This window comes from Rhinoraja longicauda, chromosome 26 (assembly GCF_053455715.1).
Source record: "Rhinoraja longicauda isolate Sanriku21f chromosome 26, sRhiLon1.1, whole genome shotgun sequence".
NCBI classification, from domain to species: domain Eukaryota; kingdom Metazoa; phylum Chordata; class Chondrichthyes; order Rajiformes; family Arhynchobatidae; genus Rhinoraja; species Rhinoraja longicauda.
The window spans coordinates 3,023,825-3,045,979 of record NC_135978.1 but is presented as its reverse complement, the minus strand read 5'-3'; the positions used below and the strand labels follow the sequence as shown (position 1 = coordinate 3,045,979).

Here is a 22,155-nt window from a genome sequence, read left to right as displayed (position 1 = left end):
AGTAGGTTAATTGATAAGTGTACCGGCACATTTTTTGTCAACAGGAAAAGCACTGGTCCATTCAATGAGACTAGCACTATGTGAAGGAAAAACAGATTTTCAGTAATAATTGTCTGGGAGATCCAATGAAGTTTTCTGACCCACAGATGTAATAGTGCTTTAAACCATGGGAACATTTTGCTCTGTATGGGCCAAGTACATATAGGACCATATTTTTCACTGGGCAATGTTACTAAGCTTTGTTTACTAAGCTTTACTAAGCAGTTTGCAGCCCGGTGGTATGAACGTCGACTTCTCCAACTTCAGATAGCTCCTCTGTCCCTCCCTTCCCCTCCTCCTTCCCAGAGCTCCCTCTATCTTCCTGTCTCCACCTATATCCTTCCTTTGTCCCACCCCCGACATCAGTCTGAAGAAGGGTCTCGACCCGAAACGTCACCCATTCCTTCTCTCCCGAGATGCTGCCTGACCTGCTGAGTTACTCCAGCATTTTGTGAATAAATCGATTTGTACCAGCATCTGCAGTTATTTTCTTAAATTACTAAGCTTTGTGTTGTTAACATTTACAATCATGATAAGGTGAACTTTACAATAGGTAATATGAAAATCTTTGACAAAAAATGATCAGTGATCAGCTCTCATACTGTTTAAATGTCATCTCACTGTATCCCAAGCAGGTTCACTGTTAAACTGGTTCATACAGTCGCAGAATCCCAAAGTTCAGTTTAGTTTATTGTCACGTGTACCGAGGTACAGTGAAAAACTTATGTTGCGTGCTATCCAGTCAGCGGAAAGACAATACATGATTACAATTGAGCAATAACGTGATGAAGAAAATAACATTTAGTGTAAGATAAAGTCCAGTAAAGTCCGATAAAAGATAGTCCAAGGTCTCCAATTAGGTAAATGTAGCTTTGGACCGCTCTCTAGTTGGTGATAGGATGGTTCAGTTGCCTAATAACAGCTGGGAAGAAACTGTCCCTGAATCTGGACGTGTGCATTTTCACACTCCTGTACCTCTTGCCTGATGGGAGGGGAGAAGAGGGAGTGACCGGAGTGAGACTTGTCCTTGATTATGCTGCTGGCCTTGCCTAGGCAACGTGAAGTGTAGATCGAGTCAATGGAAGGGAGGTAGATTTGTTTGATGGTCCACAATTCTCTGCAATTTGTTGCGGTCTTGGATGGAGCTGTTCCCAAACCATGCTGTAATGCATCCCGATAAAATGCCTTCTATGCATCTGTCAAACTTAGCTTAAGATGTGTGCTATCTCTGTAGCTCCATCCAGCTCACCATCTACAACTCTGATGTATCAACCTCTCTGCACATTGCAGAAATGGCAGTCCTGCCTTTAGCTCTCTCTGACCCATCTCCTCCTTTACCTCCTCCCATAATATCCTATAACCATCCTATCGTTAAACTAGTCAGCAGTCCTGACCTACCGTCTACCTCATTGGAGACCCTCGGACTATCTTTATTCGGACTTTACTGGACGTTATCTTACACTAAACATTATTCCCTTTATGCTGTATCTGTTCACTGTGGGCAGCTTGATTGTAATCATGTATAGTCTTTCTGCTGACTGGACAGCACACAACAACAAAGCTTTACACTGTTCCTCGGTACACGTGATAATAAACTAAACTAAATTTATAGCAAATAAAAATAAAGCACTTTGAATGAAATAACATGTTTACTCAGGCAAACAATTGATAGCTTTAGTACAAGGAAAAATGTTGTTCAATTTCCACATTGCTGTCATATTCTTATTTTTAAGATTAAATAACTTTCATCTGCATTTGTAGAGATAACCATAAAATATAAAGTGGAGAATGAAGAGCCTGTTCAACTGAAATATGTTTTTTTTCCATTTGCATAGAGGTACTAAAACTACCCAAAAGACAAGACAAGAACAAGTAGACTCTACAGGGCACTTTGCAACCATTGTGAGAAAACATGACTGCAATAAGGAGCGGCGTACTAAACTTGCCTCCTTGTCACATTAACCAGAGACCAAGAAGCAAAGACTTTGTTTAGCATCACCAGTTAAAGGAACTGCAGCATAGTTTGTTCAAAATAGTCAGAAAATTATGCCATGGTTCGAGGTAAATCAGGATTGTATATTAAGGGGCCTAAAATTATTTTGAAAGGAGGGAGTTACACATGTTTTCTGCACTAAGTTAGTGGTGTAGGTCAGGTCTAACTTGAATCTAGAAATTTTGTGAGCTGTTTACAAATCCATCTTATGGCATGATTCTGGAAAATACCCTGCCAACCTCAGCAGATTTAGGCAGGTATTAAGATAAGATTTCTTATTCTGAAGAATATTTGTAAACCACATGAGTTTTTCCAACGATTGGAATCCAGAAACTTAGTGTGTCGTTGTTATGATTCTAGAAAAAATACCCTACAAACCTCAGCAGGTCTAGACAGGGTAAATAAATATCAGATCTCCACCCGAAACATCACCTATTCATGTTCTCCAGCGATGCTTCCTGACCCACTGAGTTACCCCAGCATCGTGTGTGCTTTCCCAACAGTTGGTGGCTTCCTGGATACCAGCTTTAAATCCAAATTTCTTTCATTAATTGACCTTAAATTTCCCTGCAGCTAAAAAGATTTCAACTTGTGTCTTAGTATTACTGGTCCAGAGCTTAGGCCGCTAAAAGATGAACTTCATCACCACACTGTTTTAAATTAACTAGTAGTTTTCCCATAATTTGCTGTTTCGGAATGTTACCGAAAATTAAAGACTTGGAGAAGCAGCATATTTTGAAAAATGAATGAGAGGAAATCTTTGTTTTAGCTGTCCAATACGCTGTGATCTTCATTAATGGGGGAAACAATATTCCTGTGTTGAAATTGTCTTGGAGCAGGAAAATTAACACAAGATATACTGGTACAAAATTCCATAGTCTCACTATTTTAAGAAATTGGTAGCCTTTAACATATACAGTTCAACACTATTCTTAAAGAAGGCAATGAATAAATTTCACATGAACAGATGTCAATGATATCAGGCGCGAGTTTAATCTAACTGTAACATTGTTTTGTGCATTATTCATTGTAGATATAACGGAAACAAAAAAAATAAAGGACATGGCCTTTAAAGGGTTAAACATGACTTTTTCCTCCTTATTTTTCTATCAAAAAAGACTGCTTTGCTCATTAATTACATCACTAGCGGCATAAACTAAGCTCTATTTTATAAATGAGTTCTTTCTACCCGAAGCTTCTCTCTTTAATTACAACACCAAATCCTATTTGAGTTGTTGAGATGTTTTAAGCATCGTGTTATATACTGCTTGCACAGCATCAGAGAGAGAGGTACATGTTCAAGCCCAGGCAGTGCGGTGCAGCTGGTAATTTCAACCAGGGGCAAACCCGACTCCTTTGGGAATAGACCATTTTCCGAGCTTTCATCAACCGCAACACAGAATGGAGATTGTGTGGCTGGTTTCACTTCCTCGCAAACATACAGCGCTCGGACGTGGGATTAATATTAAAGTACTTAAGGGGATAAGCAAGTACACGAAAAATGGTCTCGAGATCGAGGAACTTGTTGGAAAATTATGTTGTGCGGCTAAGATTTAAAACACTCGAACTAAAATGATCGGTTTCTCACATTTAACAAGATAAAAATTAAGCCTCAGTTTTTGCGATGTTGCCAGACTATGCTTTGGCAAACAAGCAGTGGAACAAATCCTTTTAGTAACCATTGTAAATAAAACTCAGCAATTAGAAATTATAATTTGACCCCAATACTAAGAGAATCAGGATTGCGTAAAGCAGGAGAAGCTGAATTGAGAAGCTGACTGTAGACCTGTTTCCAAGAGGGATGATCGTTTTTGTGATGCTTTCAAAGCTTTTGAGATGATTACCATTCACATGGTTCCTTTGGCCCATTTACTCTCTTATAAGAAAACAAATCCTATTACATCCCATTCAATGTCATTCTTACCATCCGATAATGCACAAATATTGCTATTTTCAACTAAATTCCATTCCCACCCAGAAGTACTTTCCCTCAAAATTCTTTCAAACATTGCGAGGCAAATTTGGCCCTTGGATGAAAGTTTAGAGTTAGGTTTATTATTGCCACATGTACTGAGGCACAGTGAAAAGCTTTGTTTTGTATGCTATCCAAACAGATCAGATATACCTCACAAAATGCCATCAAGGCAAACTCAAGTACAATAGATAGAGCAAAGGGAAGATACCGAGTGCAGAATAAATGCCTGCAGCATTGGGACTGCTGTTGGTAAAGGGACTGATGATATCACATTAAAAATTGCTCATGATAGCAGGTGGAAAAGTTAGTTATGAAGACTATGCAGAGAGGTTGCGCAGTGCAGGTAGACTACAATATGGGGGGAAAAAGGTTATTCACTCTTGTTAGAAGGACTTAAAAATCCAGCAATAATAAATACTAGTGTTTGATTAGTAAGGGTGTCAGGGGTTATGGGGGAAGGCAGAAGAATGGGATTGAAAGGGAAAGGTAGATCAGCCATCATTGAATGGCGGAGCAGACTTGATGCGCCAAACATCCTTTGACATATCCAAACAGATTAGATGTACCACACATAGATACACTTAGTTCCAACACAAGTACAATAGGTAGGGCAAAGGGGCAGATACAAAGTGCAGAATATTGTTCTCAACATTGTTACACATCATTTCCTTATTAAAAGTCCAATGTCCTCAATGAGGCAGAGGTGAGTCAAACAGGGTTTGAACAGCCAAACTGTAGTCAAACAGGGTCACTGAAAATTAATATGAAAGCACAATGATTAAGACAGCGAAAGATGCTTTGTATTTTATGCAAGGAAAGTGAAGTGGAAAGCGGAATCTTGCTACAATTTAATTATTACTACAATGGGCAAATTTGGAGGCGCAATGGCGCAACTGGTAGAGACATTGCCTCATAGCGCCAGAGACCCGGGTTCGGTCCTGACCTTGGGTGTTATCTGTATGGAATTTGCATGTTGCCGTGTGACTGAGTGAGTTTCCTCCAGGTGCTCCGGATTGCTCCCAAAAGATGTAAAGGTTTGTAGGTCAATTGGCCTCTTTAAATTCCCCCGAGTGTGTAGGGAGGGTTGAGAAAGTGGGATAACATAGAACTAGTGTGAACTGGTGATCGATGGTCAGCATAGACTCACTGGGTGGAATGGCCTGTTTCTATGCTGTATCTTTCAATCAATCAAGTTAAGACTTGGCATACAGAGACTCCCTGGATTCTGAGAGACCTGACTCACAGATATCTGACTTTATGTAAATTCTCCCATAAATGCTCTGTTAGCCTAACAAATAATGTCAAAACGTTTAATTGTATTCATTAACGACTGGATACAGTATACGTTCTATAGTGGGTGCTGTGGATGAAATGAAAGAAGTACAGGAAGTGTATGCAGAGCGTTGCGATATTGGTAGCTGTAGAAAATGGACAACAGCTCGATGCAGGAACAGGTTCTTCCCCTCAGTTATCAGCCCACCATAAGCTGGGGTACTATTCGATTCACCTCAAACTCATTGCAGACATAGGACTGTGACATTGCGCTACAACGCTGAGAACTATATTCTGCACACTGTATCTTCCCCTTTGCTCTACCTATTCCACTTAGGTTTGACTTGATTGTAATTATGTATAGTGTTATCAGATTTGGTTGTAAAGCATGCAAAACAAAGCTCTTCACTGTACCTAAGCACACGTGACAACAATAAACCTAAACCTATATAAAGTGCTGAGAGAAAACAAAGCAGTAATTTGAGAAGGGGATTCAACTATATTGAACAATGGCTATTTAATTGTTTTAAGGAAATTGTTGGTTTCAGACTTAAGGAAATATTGAGTTACGAACATTCCTCATGAATGGAATCCTTACATGAGTCTGTTCTGTTCTGTTCCGGTTTTTTACTCATCTCAGGAAGGCTATAAACAAAAAGCTGGAGTAACTCAGCTAGTCGGGCAGCATCTCTGGAGAAGAGGAAAAGGTGACGTTTCGGGTCGAGATCCTTCTTCAGACAGAGTCTGGAGAAATACTTGCCTTTACAAATACCATCTGTTTGCTATTGATGGGCCTTGGTTTAACATTCCACTCAAAAGACAACTCCATTGAAATACATTTTCTGAGTCATGCAAACTCTGGTTTATGTGCACTCGTCTGTGAACCAACTCTTGAGGACAGTGCATTCTACAGAGGTGAAACGCTTGTAACCGAGCCAATCTGCAGTAGTTACCACTGGCAGAAATACTCTGTAAGAGAGTGAAGTTCAACCTTCATGAAGGTAGTAGCTACCAGCAGTGTCTTATGTCCACATCTCTTTTTCAAACTGTAACAAAATTATCAGCACAAGAACAGAAAAACAGACTTATCTAAATTATGAGGAAACCTTTTTCCTGTGGCAAAATGCACATGAGAATGAATTATTTTAGAAAATTCCGATTTCAAAATTCATCACACACTTTTTCCACATCTAATTAGTCTTGCGTTTATAATATTCTGCAGGGAAGGAAATTTGCCAATCTTACACAGTCTGACCTGTACATCCACCAATATAGTTGACTCTGAAGTGCCCTCTAAAGTAGACTAACAAGCCACTCAACTATACCACACCCATGGCATTGAAAGAGATAAAGAATAAAATCAAATGGACCATCGTCAAACAAGGCATCAAATTCAGGCACGGCAATCGCTTCCAGCCCAATTGACCTTGCAAAGTTCTCCTCACCAACATCTCAACGGTTCAATGGTTTCTTTAATATCATGAGTACCAAGGCACAGTGAAAGACAATTTTTCCATACAGCTCAGCAAGTCTATCACCGTACATAAGCATAATCCCCCAGTTAGTACTGAATGTATAGGACAGCCCACTAAGTCTATATTCAAGACCCCCACCCCCCCCCCCACCTCCGGTACTTCCCAGCGTCTGCCGCCATCTCCCTCCATGCTCCTCTCTGCAGCTTCCCTCTCCGGGCGGGTTCCCGGTTCCGCGGCGGGCGAGCCAGGCCTGCCTTTGGGATGCGGCCGCGGCTCAGCTGGAATCGTTCTAGTCTGATGTCTAAATGTTACAGCTCTTTACAAGTCAACCTCACTGAATCATACCTTACAGTCAAAAATGCATGACTCCTTCAAAGAATCTCTGAGTGCAACCTATCACATCAACTACAGATTCACCAAAGGAGGCTGTGAACTGACATGCGCAGATGTCTTGGGGCTACTCAACATTGACTCCACACCCCATGAAGTCTCACGGTATCAGATCAAACATAGGCAAGGAAACATCACCTTAACCAGCGATCATTCTCCCTCAGATGTTCCGTCAATGCTCCTCCACGCTGAACAACCAAAGCAGTTGGGGCACCCAGTTCCTGTGGGTGGGCGCATCCTAATGTTCATCACCCAGAGTATTTTGGTACCCCCAGCAGTAACCACACTGGAAGAGTCCACAAGAAAATAGCTGACAGATCAACTCTGCAACAGCTGGTGAGTGAACCGACTCGTGGTATTAATCACCCGGAGAAAACCCATGCAGTCATAGGAAGAACATAGCATCCATAGTCAGGATCGAACCCGGGTCCCTGGCGCTGTCAGGCAGCTGCACCACCGTGCTGCCCGAATTGTATCTGTGTTTCACCCATTTCTTGGCCAAGTGGTTTTCTTGGCATCTGGCTAGTGCTGTATATACGAAGGCCGTACGAAGACATGCTTTCTAGTTTCTTTGCACTTACCTCATTGCCCCCAGGAAGCCTATTCAGCTGCACCAGCTGACCTTGACTGTCCAGCACTAACTCTGTGAATGTCATTAGCTCCGCAGGCATGGGAGGCAAGTCGGCCTGAAGTTCCATTGAGGTCCATAGTTTCATTAAAGACTAAAAAGGAATGAAAAGAATAACTGTCACTGATGAATTAGAGAGAGGTGCATTGTATAAACCATTTCAAGAATGCACAAGTGTATCCAATGCCACAGATAGACACAAAGTGCTGGAGTAACTCAGCAGGTCAGGCAACATCTCTGCAGAAAAAGGATGGGGACCCTTATTCAGACTGTCCTGACCCGAAACACCACCCATCCTTTTTCTCCAGAGATGCTGCCTGACCCGCTGAGTTACTCAGGCACTTTGTGTTTATCTTTGGTATAAACCAGCATCTGTAGTTCTTTGTTTCTATATCCTAAGCCACTGTTGTACAAGATATAAAGAAATCTGAAAAACTTTCTTGGTTCTCATGTTTCATGACTTCATTGTTAGTGGCAACAATGTGGAACTGAACATTTTGCTCAGAATCCACAACTACAAATGGCAGCTGATGAGGAGATAGCAGGATTATAGGCAAATACAACTCTCAAGGGTTGGGGGGGTGAGCAAATAAAAAAAGATTTGTGCTCTGCACCCATCAGTACTGCCCATTGAAAACAGACTTTTGAATGTGGATGAGGAAGACTTGTTATTGCTAACAAAACGTGTAGGAAGGAACTGCAGATGTTGGTGTATAGATACAAAATGCCGGAGTAATTCAATGGGTCAGACAGCATCTCTGGAGAAAAGGAATAGGTGATGTTTCGAGTTGGAACACTTCTTCAGACACTTATTCCTTTTCTCCAGTACCTTTAAACTTCCACACAGAACGTAAACAGGCCCTTCAGCTCACCGAGACTGCGCTGACCAGCGATCATCCCGAGCACTAACACTATCCTACGCACTATGGACAATGTACAATTTTACCAAAACCAATTAACCTACAAAGCTGTACATCTCTGGTGTGTGGGAGGACACTGGAGCACCCGGAGAAAATCCACATGGGAACGCACAAACTCTGTGCAGACAGCACCCGAAGTCAGGATCAAACGCACGTTGCTGGCGCTGTAAGGCGACAAGTTTACTGTTGTGCCTCTGTGCCGCCCATCCCAGTACCATTCAAACACATTTTCCCTCCTTCCCACCCTCCAACATTACCTCTCTCTCACATTGTCTCCACTGATTTTTCTCCACTGGGGCAATTTACAACGGCCGATTAATATTATCAGCTTACACACCTTTGGGATGTGGGAGCATCTTGGGGAAACCCCGATGTGTTGAAGCTAGAACATGCAAACTGCACACAGACAGCGCCAGAGGCCAGGATCACGCCAGTCTGTTGGAGCCAGAGCTTTACAGCACAATCTATTTAGTATTCACTTGATAACTTCCTCTGATGACTTGAAACAATTATTTTACAATTAGCTACACACTTAATAGAGACACAAGAAACTGCAGATATCAACATCTTGAGCAAAAAAACAAGTGCTGGAGGAACTTAGCGGGTCAGATGGCATCGGTGGAGGGAATGTACAGACAGTGTTGGGACACTTCTTTAAACTCTTTCGCAGTGGAGTAGTAAAATGGAGACACACAAAACTGCAGATGAAAGATCTTCACCAGATCCACTGAGTTCCTCCGGCACTTTGTGCTTTGTGACAGTTTAACATTCTTAAAATGAAAACTGCCTTGTCCCCTCATCAAGAATCAGGATGAATATAGCCATCACAAAAGAAACATCAACAAAACTTGAAAGTTTATCATATTAAATAGACAATCAGATACTGGCCAAAAAAAACCATATTGAGACAACAAAGGACACAAAGTACTGGAGTAACTCAGCAGGTCAGGCAGCACATTAGGAGAACATGGGTAGGTGATGTATCAGATCGGGACCCTTCGGGTGGGGGAAAGAAATCTGGGAGACAGGAGAGACTGGACTGTCAAAGCCGCCACAGCCAGACATAAAAACAGCTTTTTTCCCCGCAAGTAGTAGCGCTACCCAATAACCAAACGTCTGTAGCCTCTTTCCGCTCTGGTTTATTTCATTCACATGTTTAAACTATAATGTTTTATTCTTAATGTTTTAATGTTTTATGCTTTATTCTTAATTGTTTACTGTATGTTCGTGTTGTTACTTGCGAGTGGAGCACCAAGGCACATTCCTTGTACGTGTACATACTTGGCCAATAAACTTATTCAATTCAATTCAAAGCGTGGCAAGTAATAGGTGAACATGTGAGAGGGGATTTTGATAGGCAGACAGTTGCAACAAAGGCCAGAGATTAAAACAGAAAGTGTGAGACAAAAGGATTGAAGAGCTGTGAATCTTGAAGCCAGAGAAAGGAATGAGAGTGGACGGGGAGGGGAGAAATAAATGCAACAAATAAATTGACATCAGGAAGTAATACTGGGGCCATAATAATCATCTTAAAATTCAAATGACATTTTTGTTTAAGCTGCACTGATTATCTAAGCATCTTTAATTAATGTTAATTCTTACACCACATTACCAAAAGTTTATTCTATCTGGCTCGTAAAAACCCATCTACAAGATTTTCAGCTCAAATCTTCATCCCACAGTAGCGCCATCCTCAAAATAGCAGAGTTCCAAAGGATTTACCTGTCGGAACATTTCAGGCAAGTCGTATACATAGGTCGTTCCAAGGGATTGCGCTTGAAACCTCTTGGATTGCAGTAAATCTTTGGTCACGTAGGGGGTGTTGATAAGCATTCCATGTAATGGTCCTTGTTTATCCCCATACGCCTGGAACATGATCTGTTGTGAGACAGAAAAGGTAAAAGGATTTTTTTTCTCCCAAAAATATTATACACGCGCCAGCTCCTGTGCCCAGAACAGTTGCTTATTCTGTCCGTTAGAACACAGAAACGTACAGCACAACAATCGGCCCATCAGCCCATAATGTCTATGCCAAACATGATGCCAAGATAAACTAATCTCATCCGCCTGCACTTGATCCATATATTTCCATTCCTTGCCTATTCATGCGTCTATCTAAGCCTTTTACACGCCTCTACCATATCTGCCTCCACCACCACTGGCAACATATTCCAGACTCGCACCTTTCAAAATAACATGTAATCACAAAGGGATATTATTATAATTACAACAGGTCCACCACCAATTTTTCATCAACTGGCGTTCCGGCACCTCCTTTAATCCGGACAAAATTATGAGAGCACAATTGAAATTCCCCTTGAAAATGTGGCTCCTTGGCCGGGTGAGGCGGTGATCTCGAACACATGGGGACTTTCGCGGCTGATCGGTAGGTCGAATGTTCCCCTTATGGCCAGTGGTCTATAACTCCGGCCCGGCCCCATCGGCCCATGGCCGACTTCCGAGGCTGACTTTGCGGGCCGGTGTCTCGCTGTCGTGCCGGTATCGATGGACTCCTCTCGGAGGCTGCGACCTTTGTAGATCCGGCAAAACGCATAATACAGAATGGCTCTGGAACCAATGGTTGCCGGAAAATCGGTGGTGGACCTGTATTACTTATTTTATTAAAAAGCAAAACACTGCAGATCTTGGAAACAGAGAAAATAAAAGCTGGTAATATATTGATTGGGATCAGTGACACCCCAATCCTCTCCTGAATCTTCTCCAGATCTCTCCTGTTCCCACAGGTTTCCTGACACATGCAAGTAAAGGAAATGGCACATGTGCTAAGATAATAAATGTAACTTCCAGAAGAATGAAAATCAGCTACCTGACATAACTAAAGACCCGAGTGTGCCGGATTATCAAACTTTTTATTACACTGAGGGCAGAACCGTTTCACCAATGGAAATGCCATGGGAAGAGTTGACAGTCTTGATTTCATTATATATATAAATCGAACATAGCCAAAAGCACTTGTTGATCAATGTTATATAGATTAAATCTGACCATTTGCTGCTGCACGAACTTGTGCTTCGGAGATTTAAAATGATCGATGTTCGGTGGTTAGATACATTAGGATATTGAAGTGGCACTTAATACTTACCTTAGTTAATGCATCTTGTACAACAATACAAGTTACTGAACAGATTTAACAAATGATTGTAAAATATTTTAATTCTGTATTCAAAAGTAATGCACGGAGTGCTAAAGAATCGGAACAGCTTTTTAAAAGACCTTTCAACAAAATTCATACTAATTAAAAGGGGAACATGCTTCACACATTTGCAGCAGCTAGCATATTTTTTGTTGCAAAGATACTTGTTTTTGTTATTATGTGTTGGACAGTGTAAGTGCGTATGTGTGTGTATGTATAAATGTGCGTGCGTGCCTGTGTATGTGCATCTGTCTTGTGTCTGTATGTCTGCCTGTGTCTGTCTACGTGTGTCTGTGCTTGTCTGTCTGTGTTTGTCTATCTGGGTTTGTCTGTGTGCCTGGGTTTTTGTATGCGTGTGTGTGAGTCTGTCTGTCTGTGGTGTGTGTGTGTGCATGTTTCGATATGTGAGTGTGTGTGCGCGCGAGCGCATCTGTCCGTGTGTGTGCCTGTGTTTGTGTGTGTGTCTGCATATGCCTGTGTGTGTGCGCGCGCGTGTTTGTGTGTGTGTGCGTGCGCGCATGCTTCTGTGTGTGTGTGTGGGGCTGCATATGCCTGTGTTTGTGTGTGTGTGTGTGTGTGTGTATGCTTCTGTGTGTGTGTGTGTGTGTGTGTGTGTGTGTGTGTGTGTGTGTGAGTGTGTGTGTGTGTGTGTGTGTGTGTGTGTGTGTGTGTGTGTGTGTGTGTGTGTGTGTGCGCACACACGTCTGTGTGTGCTTTGAAGCACAGTGATAAGTTGCAGTGCGTTGTGCACTGGGGATTAGCGGCACATCTCTGTAAGGCCCACAGTAGGCATCCCTGCTATAATCCATTGCTGTTGTTGCCGCTGCTGTATCTTTCATCAACAGCCAGCGTGGAAGGCAATCAATCATGCGTGGGAGCGGTCTCTGAGGAATCTTTCCAAAGGCTACTAGAGGTTACCCATACAAACATTCTAATATCCTCTTTCACTGTATTGCCTAGTAGTCATTTTCCTGACCTCTTTTGTCATTTACAATACATAATGAAAATGAAAGTTTTTGCCACGAAAAGTCTTATTCCGTACAATTACAACAAAAAAAAACAAGTTGTGGCATTATTTACTGACAAGAAAAGGCTTGCCTTGAAGCCATTGTGATATGAGTTAATGTAATCAAAGTGTACAAAGCGCCACAGCGACAATGGCTAAGAATAGTAGGTACCACTATGAGAACACTGGAGATTTAATCACTCCTTTTGCCCCCATCTCCTCCTGCTGTGGCTGTTGGACATATACTCAGTAATTTCATTATCATAAACTCAATCAGAAGAATATCACAGGAAAGGTCAAGCTGCAAATTACAAAGAGTAGAATTTCATGATTTTCATCACAAAAACTTTCCGTCTCTCAAATATTGAGAAATTAAAATCTGAGACACCGGACTGGCTGAAATAGAGAGGAAACAAACATCCTTCTGCAGGGAAGAAGACTACAAAAATGGCTGAGAATGGAGGCTTTTTGATTGATTGATTGATTGATTGAGAGATATAGCCCACTGAGTCCATCGATCACCCGTTTACACTAGTTCTATGTATCCCACTTTCCCATAGAACCCCCAACACAGGAGGGCCAGTTTTACAGAGGCCCAGTCAACCCACAAACCCGCATGTCTTTGAGATGTGGGAGGGAACCTTTGTGGTCACATGGAGAACGTGCAAACTCCACACAGACAGAGCCCGAGGTCAGGATCGAACTCGGGTCTTTGGCGTTGTGAGGCCACAGCTCTACCAGCTTGGTCATTGTGCTGCCCTGTCGGAGACTGGAGTGGCATATTAACACATTTGGTGTAACACTGATTTGAAGTTTAGATATAATGCACCATGAGCTGAAAATTTAACACTGGCAATCAATCTTTCACGTCCTATCCTCCCAGTGCTCTTATCACTCTTGGTAAGCAACAGTACACCCCACATCCCACAAGCACTATCAGATTCTGCTCTTCCCCTTCATTTGATTGCTACCGTTGATGCCTCTGGTGACTTCCTCGAAAACAATTTTGCTTTCACCTCCTGAACATAACACCAAGTTCAGGAGGAATTCAACGGGCCAAGCAACTAGGAGGGAATGGACAGGAGGCGTTTTGGGTCGGGACCTTCTTCAGATTGATGGAATGGGGGGAGCAACGAGAGGTGGGGAGCGGGACAAAGCCTGGCAAGTGATAGGTGGATACAGGTGAGGGGAGTTGAGTTGGCAGATGGGTGGAGTAAGGGACAAAAGGGTGTCAGATAAAGAGAGGAGTAATTAAATGTAATATCAGAGGGTGGGATATAGTGGAAGGGGACAAGGGGTGCAAGTTCGGGGTGGGGAAGGAAAAGCGGGGGGGTGAAAAGGAAATGATGGACTCAGGATGAGAGATTTGTGCATAAAGTAGGGAAAGGAACATGGTGACTCTAGCAGGATTGAGGGAGAAATGGGCAGGGAAGAAAGAGGGAGAAACAGGGGTGTTACTTAAAATTGGAGAATTCAATGATCACACCACTGGGTTGTGAACAACCCAAGTGGAATATGAGGTGTATCTGGCCTCACTCTGGCAACGGAGGAGGCCGAGGATTAAAAGGTAGGTGTGGAAATGGAAAGGGGACTTCAAATTGTTGGTAACTAAGAGCTCCAGCAGGCCTTGAGTCCACATGCAAACTGGAGGAACAGCACCTCATATTATGTACCTACCCACTATGAAAATAGTTTCCTTTGACTGCGACTCCATTCCTATAACGGATAGCCACAAAATTCAAAAAACGCTTCACAGAACTTTTCACATTTACAACTGCAGTTAGCCAAGGGACCTGTTCTGCAGTCAATCTCCAATCTAAGCCCAATTAAACATCTAACCAAATTAGACAAATTACTCCAAGTTCCAAAAAATGGCCATCTTTATGAATGCAAGTCGACCATGAAGGATTGAAGGTAGGCACAAAATGCTGGAGTAACTCAGCGGGACAGGCGGCATCTTGCTGAGTTACTCCAGCATTTTGTGTCTACCTTCAATTTAAACTAGCATCTGCAGTTCTTATACATTCTACCATGGAGGAGGTATGTTCCAGTACTGCAACAGGGTAAACTGAGTTTTTCCTCCAGAGATGCTGCCTGACCCGCTGAGTTACTCCAGCACTTTGTGTCTATGGGGTAAACTGATGCTGATTATAGAACACAACAGCTTTACTTCCTGAGGAGACTGTGGAAATTCTGAATGTCTCCAGCGACTCTTACAAGTAACAACATCTACCTCTCTGTTATCAGGCTTCTGAATGGTCCTTCCATAAGCTAGGGTACTGTTCGATTCACAACGACCCCACTGAGGACATTGTACACCAACGCCTCTACTTCCTTAGAAGGCTAAGGAAGTTTGGCATGTCCCCAACAACTCTCACCAACGTCTACAGACGCGCCATAGAAAGCATTTAATCGGGATGCATCACAGTATGCTTTGGGAATAGCTCCATCCAAGACAGCACGAAATGCCTAGACCATCACACATAACAACCTCCCATTGACACTTCTCACTGACTTGGCAAGGCCACCAGCATAATCAAGGACCGGTCTCACCACGGACATTCCTTCTTCTCCCCTCTCTATTCAGGCAAGAAGTAAAGAACTTTGAAAATGCACGCCTCCAGATTCAGGGACAGTTTTTTCCCAGCTGTTATCAGGCAACGGAATCAATATATCACCTAGAGAGTGGTCCTGATCTCCTCATTGGACTATCTTTAATCAGACTTTACTGGACACACTATTTTACACTAAATGTTATTTTACACTAAACGTTATTCCCTTTATTCTGCATCTGAACCCTGTGGATGGCTCAACTGTATAGTCTTTCCACTGACTGGATATCACACAACAAAAACGCTTTTCACTGTACACATGACAATAAACTAAACTAAACTTTGTCCATGTAACTGATGCAGTGCAATGCTGCAAACTATATTCTGCGTCTTTGCTGTATTTGTACTGTACTTGAGTTTGAACTTATTGTATCTATGTATTGCACAGCTGATCTGTTTGGACAGCATGCAAAACAAAGCTATTCACTAATCCACAGAACATAGTCATCCAGCATAGAAACAGGCCATTCGGCCCAACTTGCCCATACCGACCAAACGTGTCCCATCTATACTAGTCCCACCTGCCGGCATGTGACCCAAATCCCTCTCAACCTGTCCTATCCATGTACAAGCCTAATTGTTTCTTAAACATGGCAATAGTCCCTGCCTCAACTACCTTCTCCATCAGCTTGTTCCATACACCCACCACCCTTTGTGTGAAAATGTTATCCCTCAGATTCCTATAAAATCTTTCCACTTTAAACCTATGTCCTACGGTTCTTAATTCCCCTACTTGGGGCAAGAGACTGTGCGCCATGTGACAATAATAAATATAAACCTAATACTGTTTCAGTAAACACATCTGTTAATGTACAAGTGAGTAATTCAGCTCATACCTGACTAGTCCCGACGTTTGTCACCTCCTTGTACAGACTAATGTCCAAGTAATAACCTGACTCATTGGTCAGAAACAGCCTGATTGGAATGGCCTTCCCTGTGGGAGTCAGTCGGATATTTATTTTCAGCTCAGCCTGAAGCACCCGCAGCTTCCAGAGACGACTGCCGTATCGCATCACCATGCTGCGCACGGACTCTTCTATCTGGAGGAATGAAAAGAAACAAATACTCAGAACCTTAATCCATTGCAGAATTACTGTACAATAGCCATCGTGCTAACAAATATAGTTTAGTTTAGAGGTACAGTGCGGAAACATGCCCTTCGGCCCACCATGACCGTGCCGACCATTGATCCCCGCACACGAACCCGCAACCTACTCACTTGGGACAATTTACAATTAAACCAAGCCAATTAACTTACACACCTGAACATCTTTGGAGTGTGGGAGGAAACCGAAGATCCCGGGGAAAATCTATGCAGGTCACGGGGACAATGTACAAACTCCGTACAGACAGCAGGACTGAACCCAGCGCTATATTTGGCGCTGTATGGCGGCACGGTGGAGCAGGTTTGTCAGTTAATTAGCTTGGTATAAGTGTAAATTGTCCCTAGTGTGTGTAGGATAGTATTAATTATGCAGGGATCATTGATCGATGTGGACAGTGGGCCGAAGGGCCTGTTTCCAGGCTGTATCTCTAAACTAAACTAAAGGCAGCAATCTACTGCTGCACCACCGTGCCATTTAACCAAAAATATTTAAAATATGTACACTTCTTAATTCAAAGAAGTTAGAAACATATCAGTTGTATCAAATTAGTTTCGACATGCCATCATGGACAGCTGGTAGACCTGCTCCCTCACTACGCCAGAGACCCGGGTTCGATTCTGACCTCGGGTGCTGTCTATACAGAGTTTACACGTTCTCCCGGTGACCATGTGGGTTTCCTCCGGATGCTCCGGTTTCCCCCCACATCCTAAAGACGTGCGGGTTTGTAGGTTAATTGGCCTCTGAAAACTGCCCAGTGTGTAGGGAGTGAATGGGAAAGTGGGATAACATAGAATCAGTGTACATGAATGATATGATGGCTGGCGGGCATAGCTCAGACTTCCACCAAGAGGTTGAAGTTGACAAGAAACACAACATTCTGAAGAAGTGTCCCAACCTGAAACACACATTAACTGAGCTAAGTTAGTTGTGTAGGTCAGGTCAAACTTGAATCTAGAAATTTTGTGAGCTTTATAACATATCCATCTTATGTCATGATTCTAGAAAATATCCTGCAGACCTCAGAAGATCTAGGCAGGTAAAAATGTATAGTTTCTTATTCTGAAGAATATTTGTAAACCAGATGAGTTTTCTCAAAGATTGGAATCCAGATGCAGTCGCTGTTATGATTCTTGAAAAAAATACCTTATAATTCTCAGCATATCTAGACAGAGTAGAAATATCAGATCTCGACCCGAAACATCACCTATCCATGTTCTCCAGAGATGCTGCCTGACCCCCGCTGACTTACTCCAGCATTTTGTGCTCTTTTCCCACAAACAGAGTTATATTCTCTGAGATTATTCACCCACTACCACTGGTTTTGTGACAGCACTTAGGATCAGAACGAACAGTTCACCTGTGCCCACGTCCACAAGCTCCCAAACATCTAGATTGTAGTTTGCTTTATTGTTTCCTCGATACAAATGAGAAGTAAACGGCTACCTTTGAAGGATCCATGATAACAGTGGGAACGAAGTTGAGGAAGATGTGGTTGCAGTCTGTTCGAACGTTAGTGTTGTTAAATGCCACTTCCAACTCGTCCATAGCCTCCAGCAGCAAACGCTCCCCCTCATTTTGCAGGTACTCAAACGAGGCTTCCTGCAAGCAAAGTTAGTATCACTGTAAATATTCTTTGACTATTGAGAGAAACAACGACAAGAAAACCAAAACCCCACCTCTCATACCACATGATATCCAAAATCTGAACAAAATCTTAACAATAAAGGGCAGCACAGTGGCCGCAGTGGTAGGGTTGCTGCCATACAGCGCTGGGCAGATGAAGAACTATAGAAAAAGGACTATAAACTAGCAAATTTTAAAACTGGTGGCTAAATGCAAGGATTATTCCTCAATTACACCAAATTCAATAATTTTAGCTACAAAACAAAACAGCAGAAAAACAACTATGAAAATCTTCTCAGAGGCATGATTTGGAAGGTGGCTTTAAGGGCTTGGGAGTAATACTGTGTAGGAAAGAACTGCAGATGCTGGTTTAAATCAAAGGTAGATACAAAATGCTGGAGTAACTCAGCGGGACAGGCAGCATCTCTGGAGAAGAGGAATGGGAATAATACTGTTGTGGATTAAATAACAGAGCAAAGTTTTAGTGTTGAGATCCACATCCTAAAATAATACTCAGTGAATATACATCCAAGAAATATCCAACATCTGTATCTGAACATGAAATGGGATTTTCAGAAAAGGAATAGATAAAATTGTCTTTTTTTTTACAAGGACAGGCTCCCCATATGAAAATTAAATGAGCAGAAACAAAACCAATTAAAATCCCACGGGTTAGATGCAGTTAAACTGAATTAAGAAAATTCAAGAACATTGTCAATATTTTCTCTCAATTAACTGTGAAATAATTAAACCAATTAAATTTTGAAAAATAAAACTAAGGTCACCTTTAATCACCGGCATGCAAAAGAAATTAAAGAAAAAAAAAAACTTACTTGAATCAAAAAGCAGCAATCCTTAAATACAGGTCTGTTTCATTTAGAGTAATTTTGCTTAAAGCATCACAGGGCTTTTAATTAATCTGCTACCTGCCCTCAGTTTTATGCTTGTTCAACTTTTCAATGAGGATTTTCAAATTAAGTGAAAAATCATATCAAGTGAAGTAGACCATCAGAAGTTACATTAAAATGCAGTAAAAATTCAAAAATATGACTAGGCAGACACATTAACTGAGTAAAGTGCTACTCAGGATTATAGCACATAATATAACTCATCATGTGATTTCTTTTGGAGAAGTATATCAGGTTTTATTCCAAGTTTAAGTCAAAATTTCATACGCCATGAGGATCTCCAATCTGACTTCACAATTGGCCATCTCCGACCATTCTTCCCCACCCATGTTCTGAAACCAGCCGTTAACAGTTGCTTCCATCGTTAGAGTAAAAATAAAATCCAAGTCATAACTTCACTTCCAGGCTGCAGACATGCAACCTGCACTACCTTCACAACTGCATATTTGGTCTCACCTTCATCAAAAATGTCTTCATTCACTTGCTTCAGTCTCAATTATTGCCCCTCACATTTTACCCTCTGTACTTCAAGGGATGAGCAAATGGCAGATTTCCATTGCCTTTGCCAATGCAAGAAAGTGCAGAGAATTGTGGATGTAGCCCAGACCATCACACAAACCAACCTACCTTCCTTTGATTTAATCTACGCTTCACGCTGCCTCGGCAAGGCCAGCAGCATAATCAAGGACGAGTCGCACCCCGGTTCACTCCCTCTTCTCCCCTCTCCCATCAGGCAAGAGGTACAGAAGTGTGAAAACGCTCACCTCCAGATTCAGGGACAGTTTCTTCCTAGCTGTTATCAGGCAACAGAACCATCCTACCACCAACTAGAGAGCGGCCCTGAGCTACCATCTACCTCACTGAAGACCATTGGATCATCTTTAGCTAGCTTTAATCGACTTTGCACTAAGCTTTATTCCCTTTATCAGCTTTCGAAATGCTGGATGGCTCAATTGTGATCATGTGTAGTCTTTCTGCTGACCGGTTAGCGCACAACAAAATGCTTTTTACTGTACCTCGGTACACGTGACAATAAATTAAACTAAACCAAACCACACCAATTATCGTCAAGCTGCATACGTCAGTGGCCATAGTCACCATTGTGGAGAGCAAGATAACCACCAGTTTTTGTTCTCCTATCAAATGGCTCCACAAATCTCTACGCCTTACATCAAATCCTTTCCATTAAACTGAGTTAAACTCACCAAACCTTTGATTCTACAACAGTTCCTCTTCCATCTGCACTGACACTCTACCTTGTCAACAAGATCCACCATACTTCTCCTTGGACTCTATTTCCCCTTGGATCCCTTGAGAGTTGTCACTGTGAACGTTTCTCTCATCTCAGGCAATGTTCCCATCACTTCCAAACCATCATACCTTCCTCCACTCCCCACTTAAAAGCAAAAATCACCTTTGGACAGTTTATGGACTCGGTGGGCCGAAGGGCTTGTTTCCATGCTGTTTCTCTAAAAAAACAGAAACAGTGCAGAAACAGGTCCTTCGTCCCACCGAGTCCACACCGACCAACAATCACCCCGTACACAAACACTATTCTACACACCAGGAACAATTTACCATTTAACCAAAGCCAATTAACCTACAAACATGTACGTCTTTAGAGTGTGGAAGGAAATTGGAGCACCCAGAGAAAATCCATGCAGTCACAGGGAGAACATACAAACTCCACACTGACAGCACCCATTGTCAGGCTTGAACCCGGGTCTCTCGTGCTGTGAGGCAGCAACTCTACTGCTGTGCCACTTTGCCACCCTAATTTTGATTGCTCCAAAATCGTAGCTCTTGGCAGCCTCCCATCGCGACCAATCCAAAATCCGACTCTCCAACTAGATTTTCTGTCACTCTTAAACCTTTCCTTCTGGTTCAATTTCCGTGTTTTCTCCAACATTTGCAGGAAATGTTCTGCCAGTTGAACCCCTCGTCCGACTCACCTTAGTGACCAAGTCCGAGTGCCGAATGATGGCTCGTACAAAAAATCTGTAGTCCGTGACTTCAATTCCTGTCTCCACCTTCGCAGCGCCTAGATAGAGGTGCATTTTGTGGTTGGCACAAGGCATTGCACTGAGATCAAAATTCCGCATCCGATTCAGCTCCAGTTGGAAAGCCAAGGCTGGCTCCAGATGCCGGTAAATCCGGTCTTCCTGAAACTGGGAAAAAAAAGTAATGAATGTGCAACGCAGCTATTCAGTAAGAATGAACTAGTAGACATGCTCATTCCACCTGGTTAGGAAAGTGTCCCCTTCCTGAGAACTACTCGCCACCTGAACTTTTCGTAAGTCAGAAATGCACATGAACGGTGCGTGGGAGAGGATTGCAGAAACAGCTGAGACGGGCGAGCGAGCAGGCAAGGGAGGAGTGGCCACCAGCCGGCTTCACTGACTCAGTGAGTGAGTGAGTGAGGCTGCTCAGAGCTGCCAGCTCTGCCAGAATAGGCTCAGCACCCGATTGGTGCGGCTCGGTTTTGTTTAGTTTAGATTAGTCGTATAGTTTAGCTTAGTTGAGAGCTACAGCATGGAAACAGACCCTTTCGGCCCACTGAGTCCCCGCCAAACAGCAATCACCCATACACTAGTTCTATCCTACACACTAGGGACAATATACAAAAACGAATTAATCTACAAACCTGCACCTCTTTGGAATGTGGGAGGAAACCGGAGCACCCGGAGAAAACCCATGTGGTTACGGGGAGAAGGTACAAACTCCGTACAGACAGCACCCGTAGTCAGGATTGAACCCGAGTCTCTGAGCTGTAAGGCAGCAACTCTACTGCTGCTCCATTGTGTCGTCTTCACTGCACTACTGTGCTGCTTGTGAGTAGGATGTATGCAAGCTGTCCTAAACGTTTGTACCTCGGGAAGGGCCTTCAATACACTTGTATAACTGTAATTGTGTTCAAGGAAGGAGCGGGCAAGTTGCAAGTTAAGGTGAAGTGCAGAGAGATCAACACATAGGTCCTTCAAGTTTTTTTAAAACAGTTAAGCTAGTTCTGAATCTCCTTATTGAAACAAGATAAACAAAATAAGGAGGAATTTA

The 22,155-nt window shown here is 42.6% G+C and overlaps 1 protein-coding gene across 2 annotated transcripts in view; it reads right to left on the bottom strand.

Moving 5' to 3' along the window:
- Positions 1 to 22,155, bottom strand: part of acaca (acetyl-CoA carboxylase alpha) — a 222,738-nt gene that overhangs the window by 88,948 nt on the left and 111,635 nt on the right. For both annotated transcript variants that reach the window (XM_078422758.1, XM_078422759.1), the window contains exons 36-40: positions 21,054 to 21,269; positions 18,014 to 18,169; positions 16,301 to 16,504; positions 10,415 to 10,570; positions 7,726 to 7,866 (exon numbers count right to left, since the gene is read on the bottom strand). In XM_078422758.1, the coding sequence (XP_078278884.1) occupies positions 7,726 to 7,866; positions 10,415 to 10,570; positions 16,301 to 16,504; positions 18,014 to 18,169; positions 21,054 to 21,269 (873 nt within the window). The remainder of the gene's footprint in view (positions 1 to 7,725; positions 7,867 to 10,414; positions 10,571 to 16,300; positions 16,505 to 18,013; positions 18,170 to 21,053; positions 21,270 to 22,155) is intronic.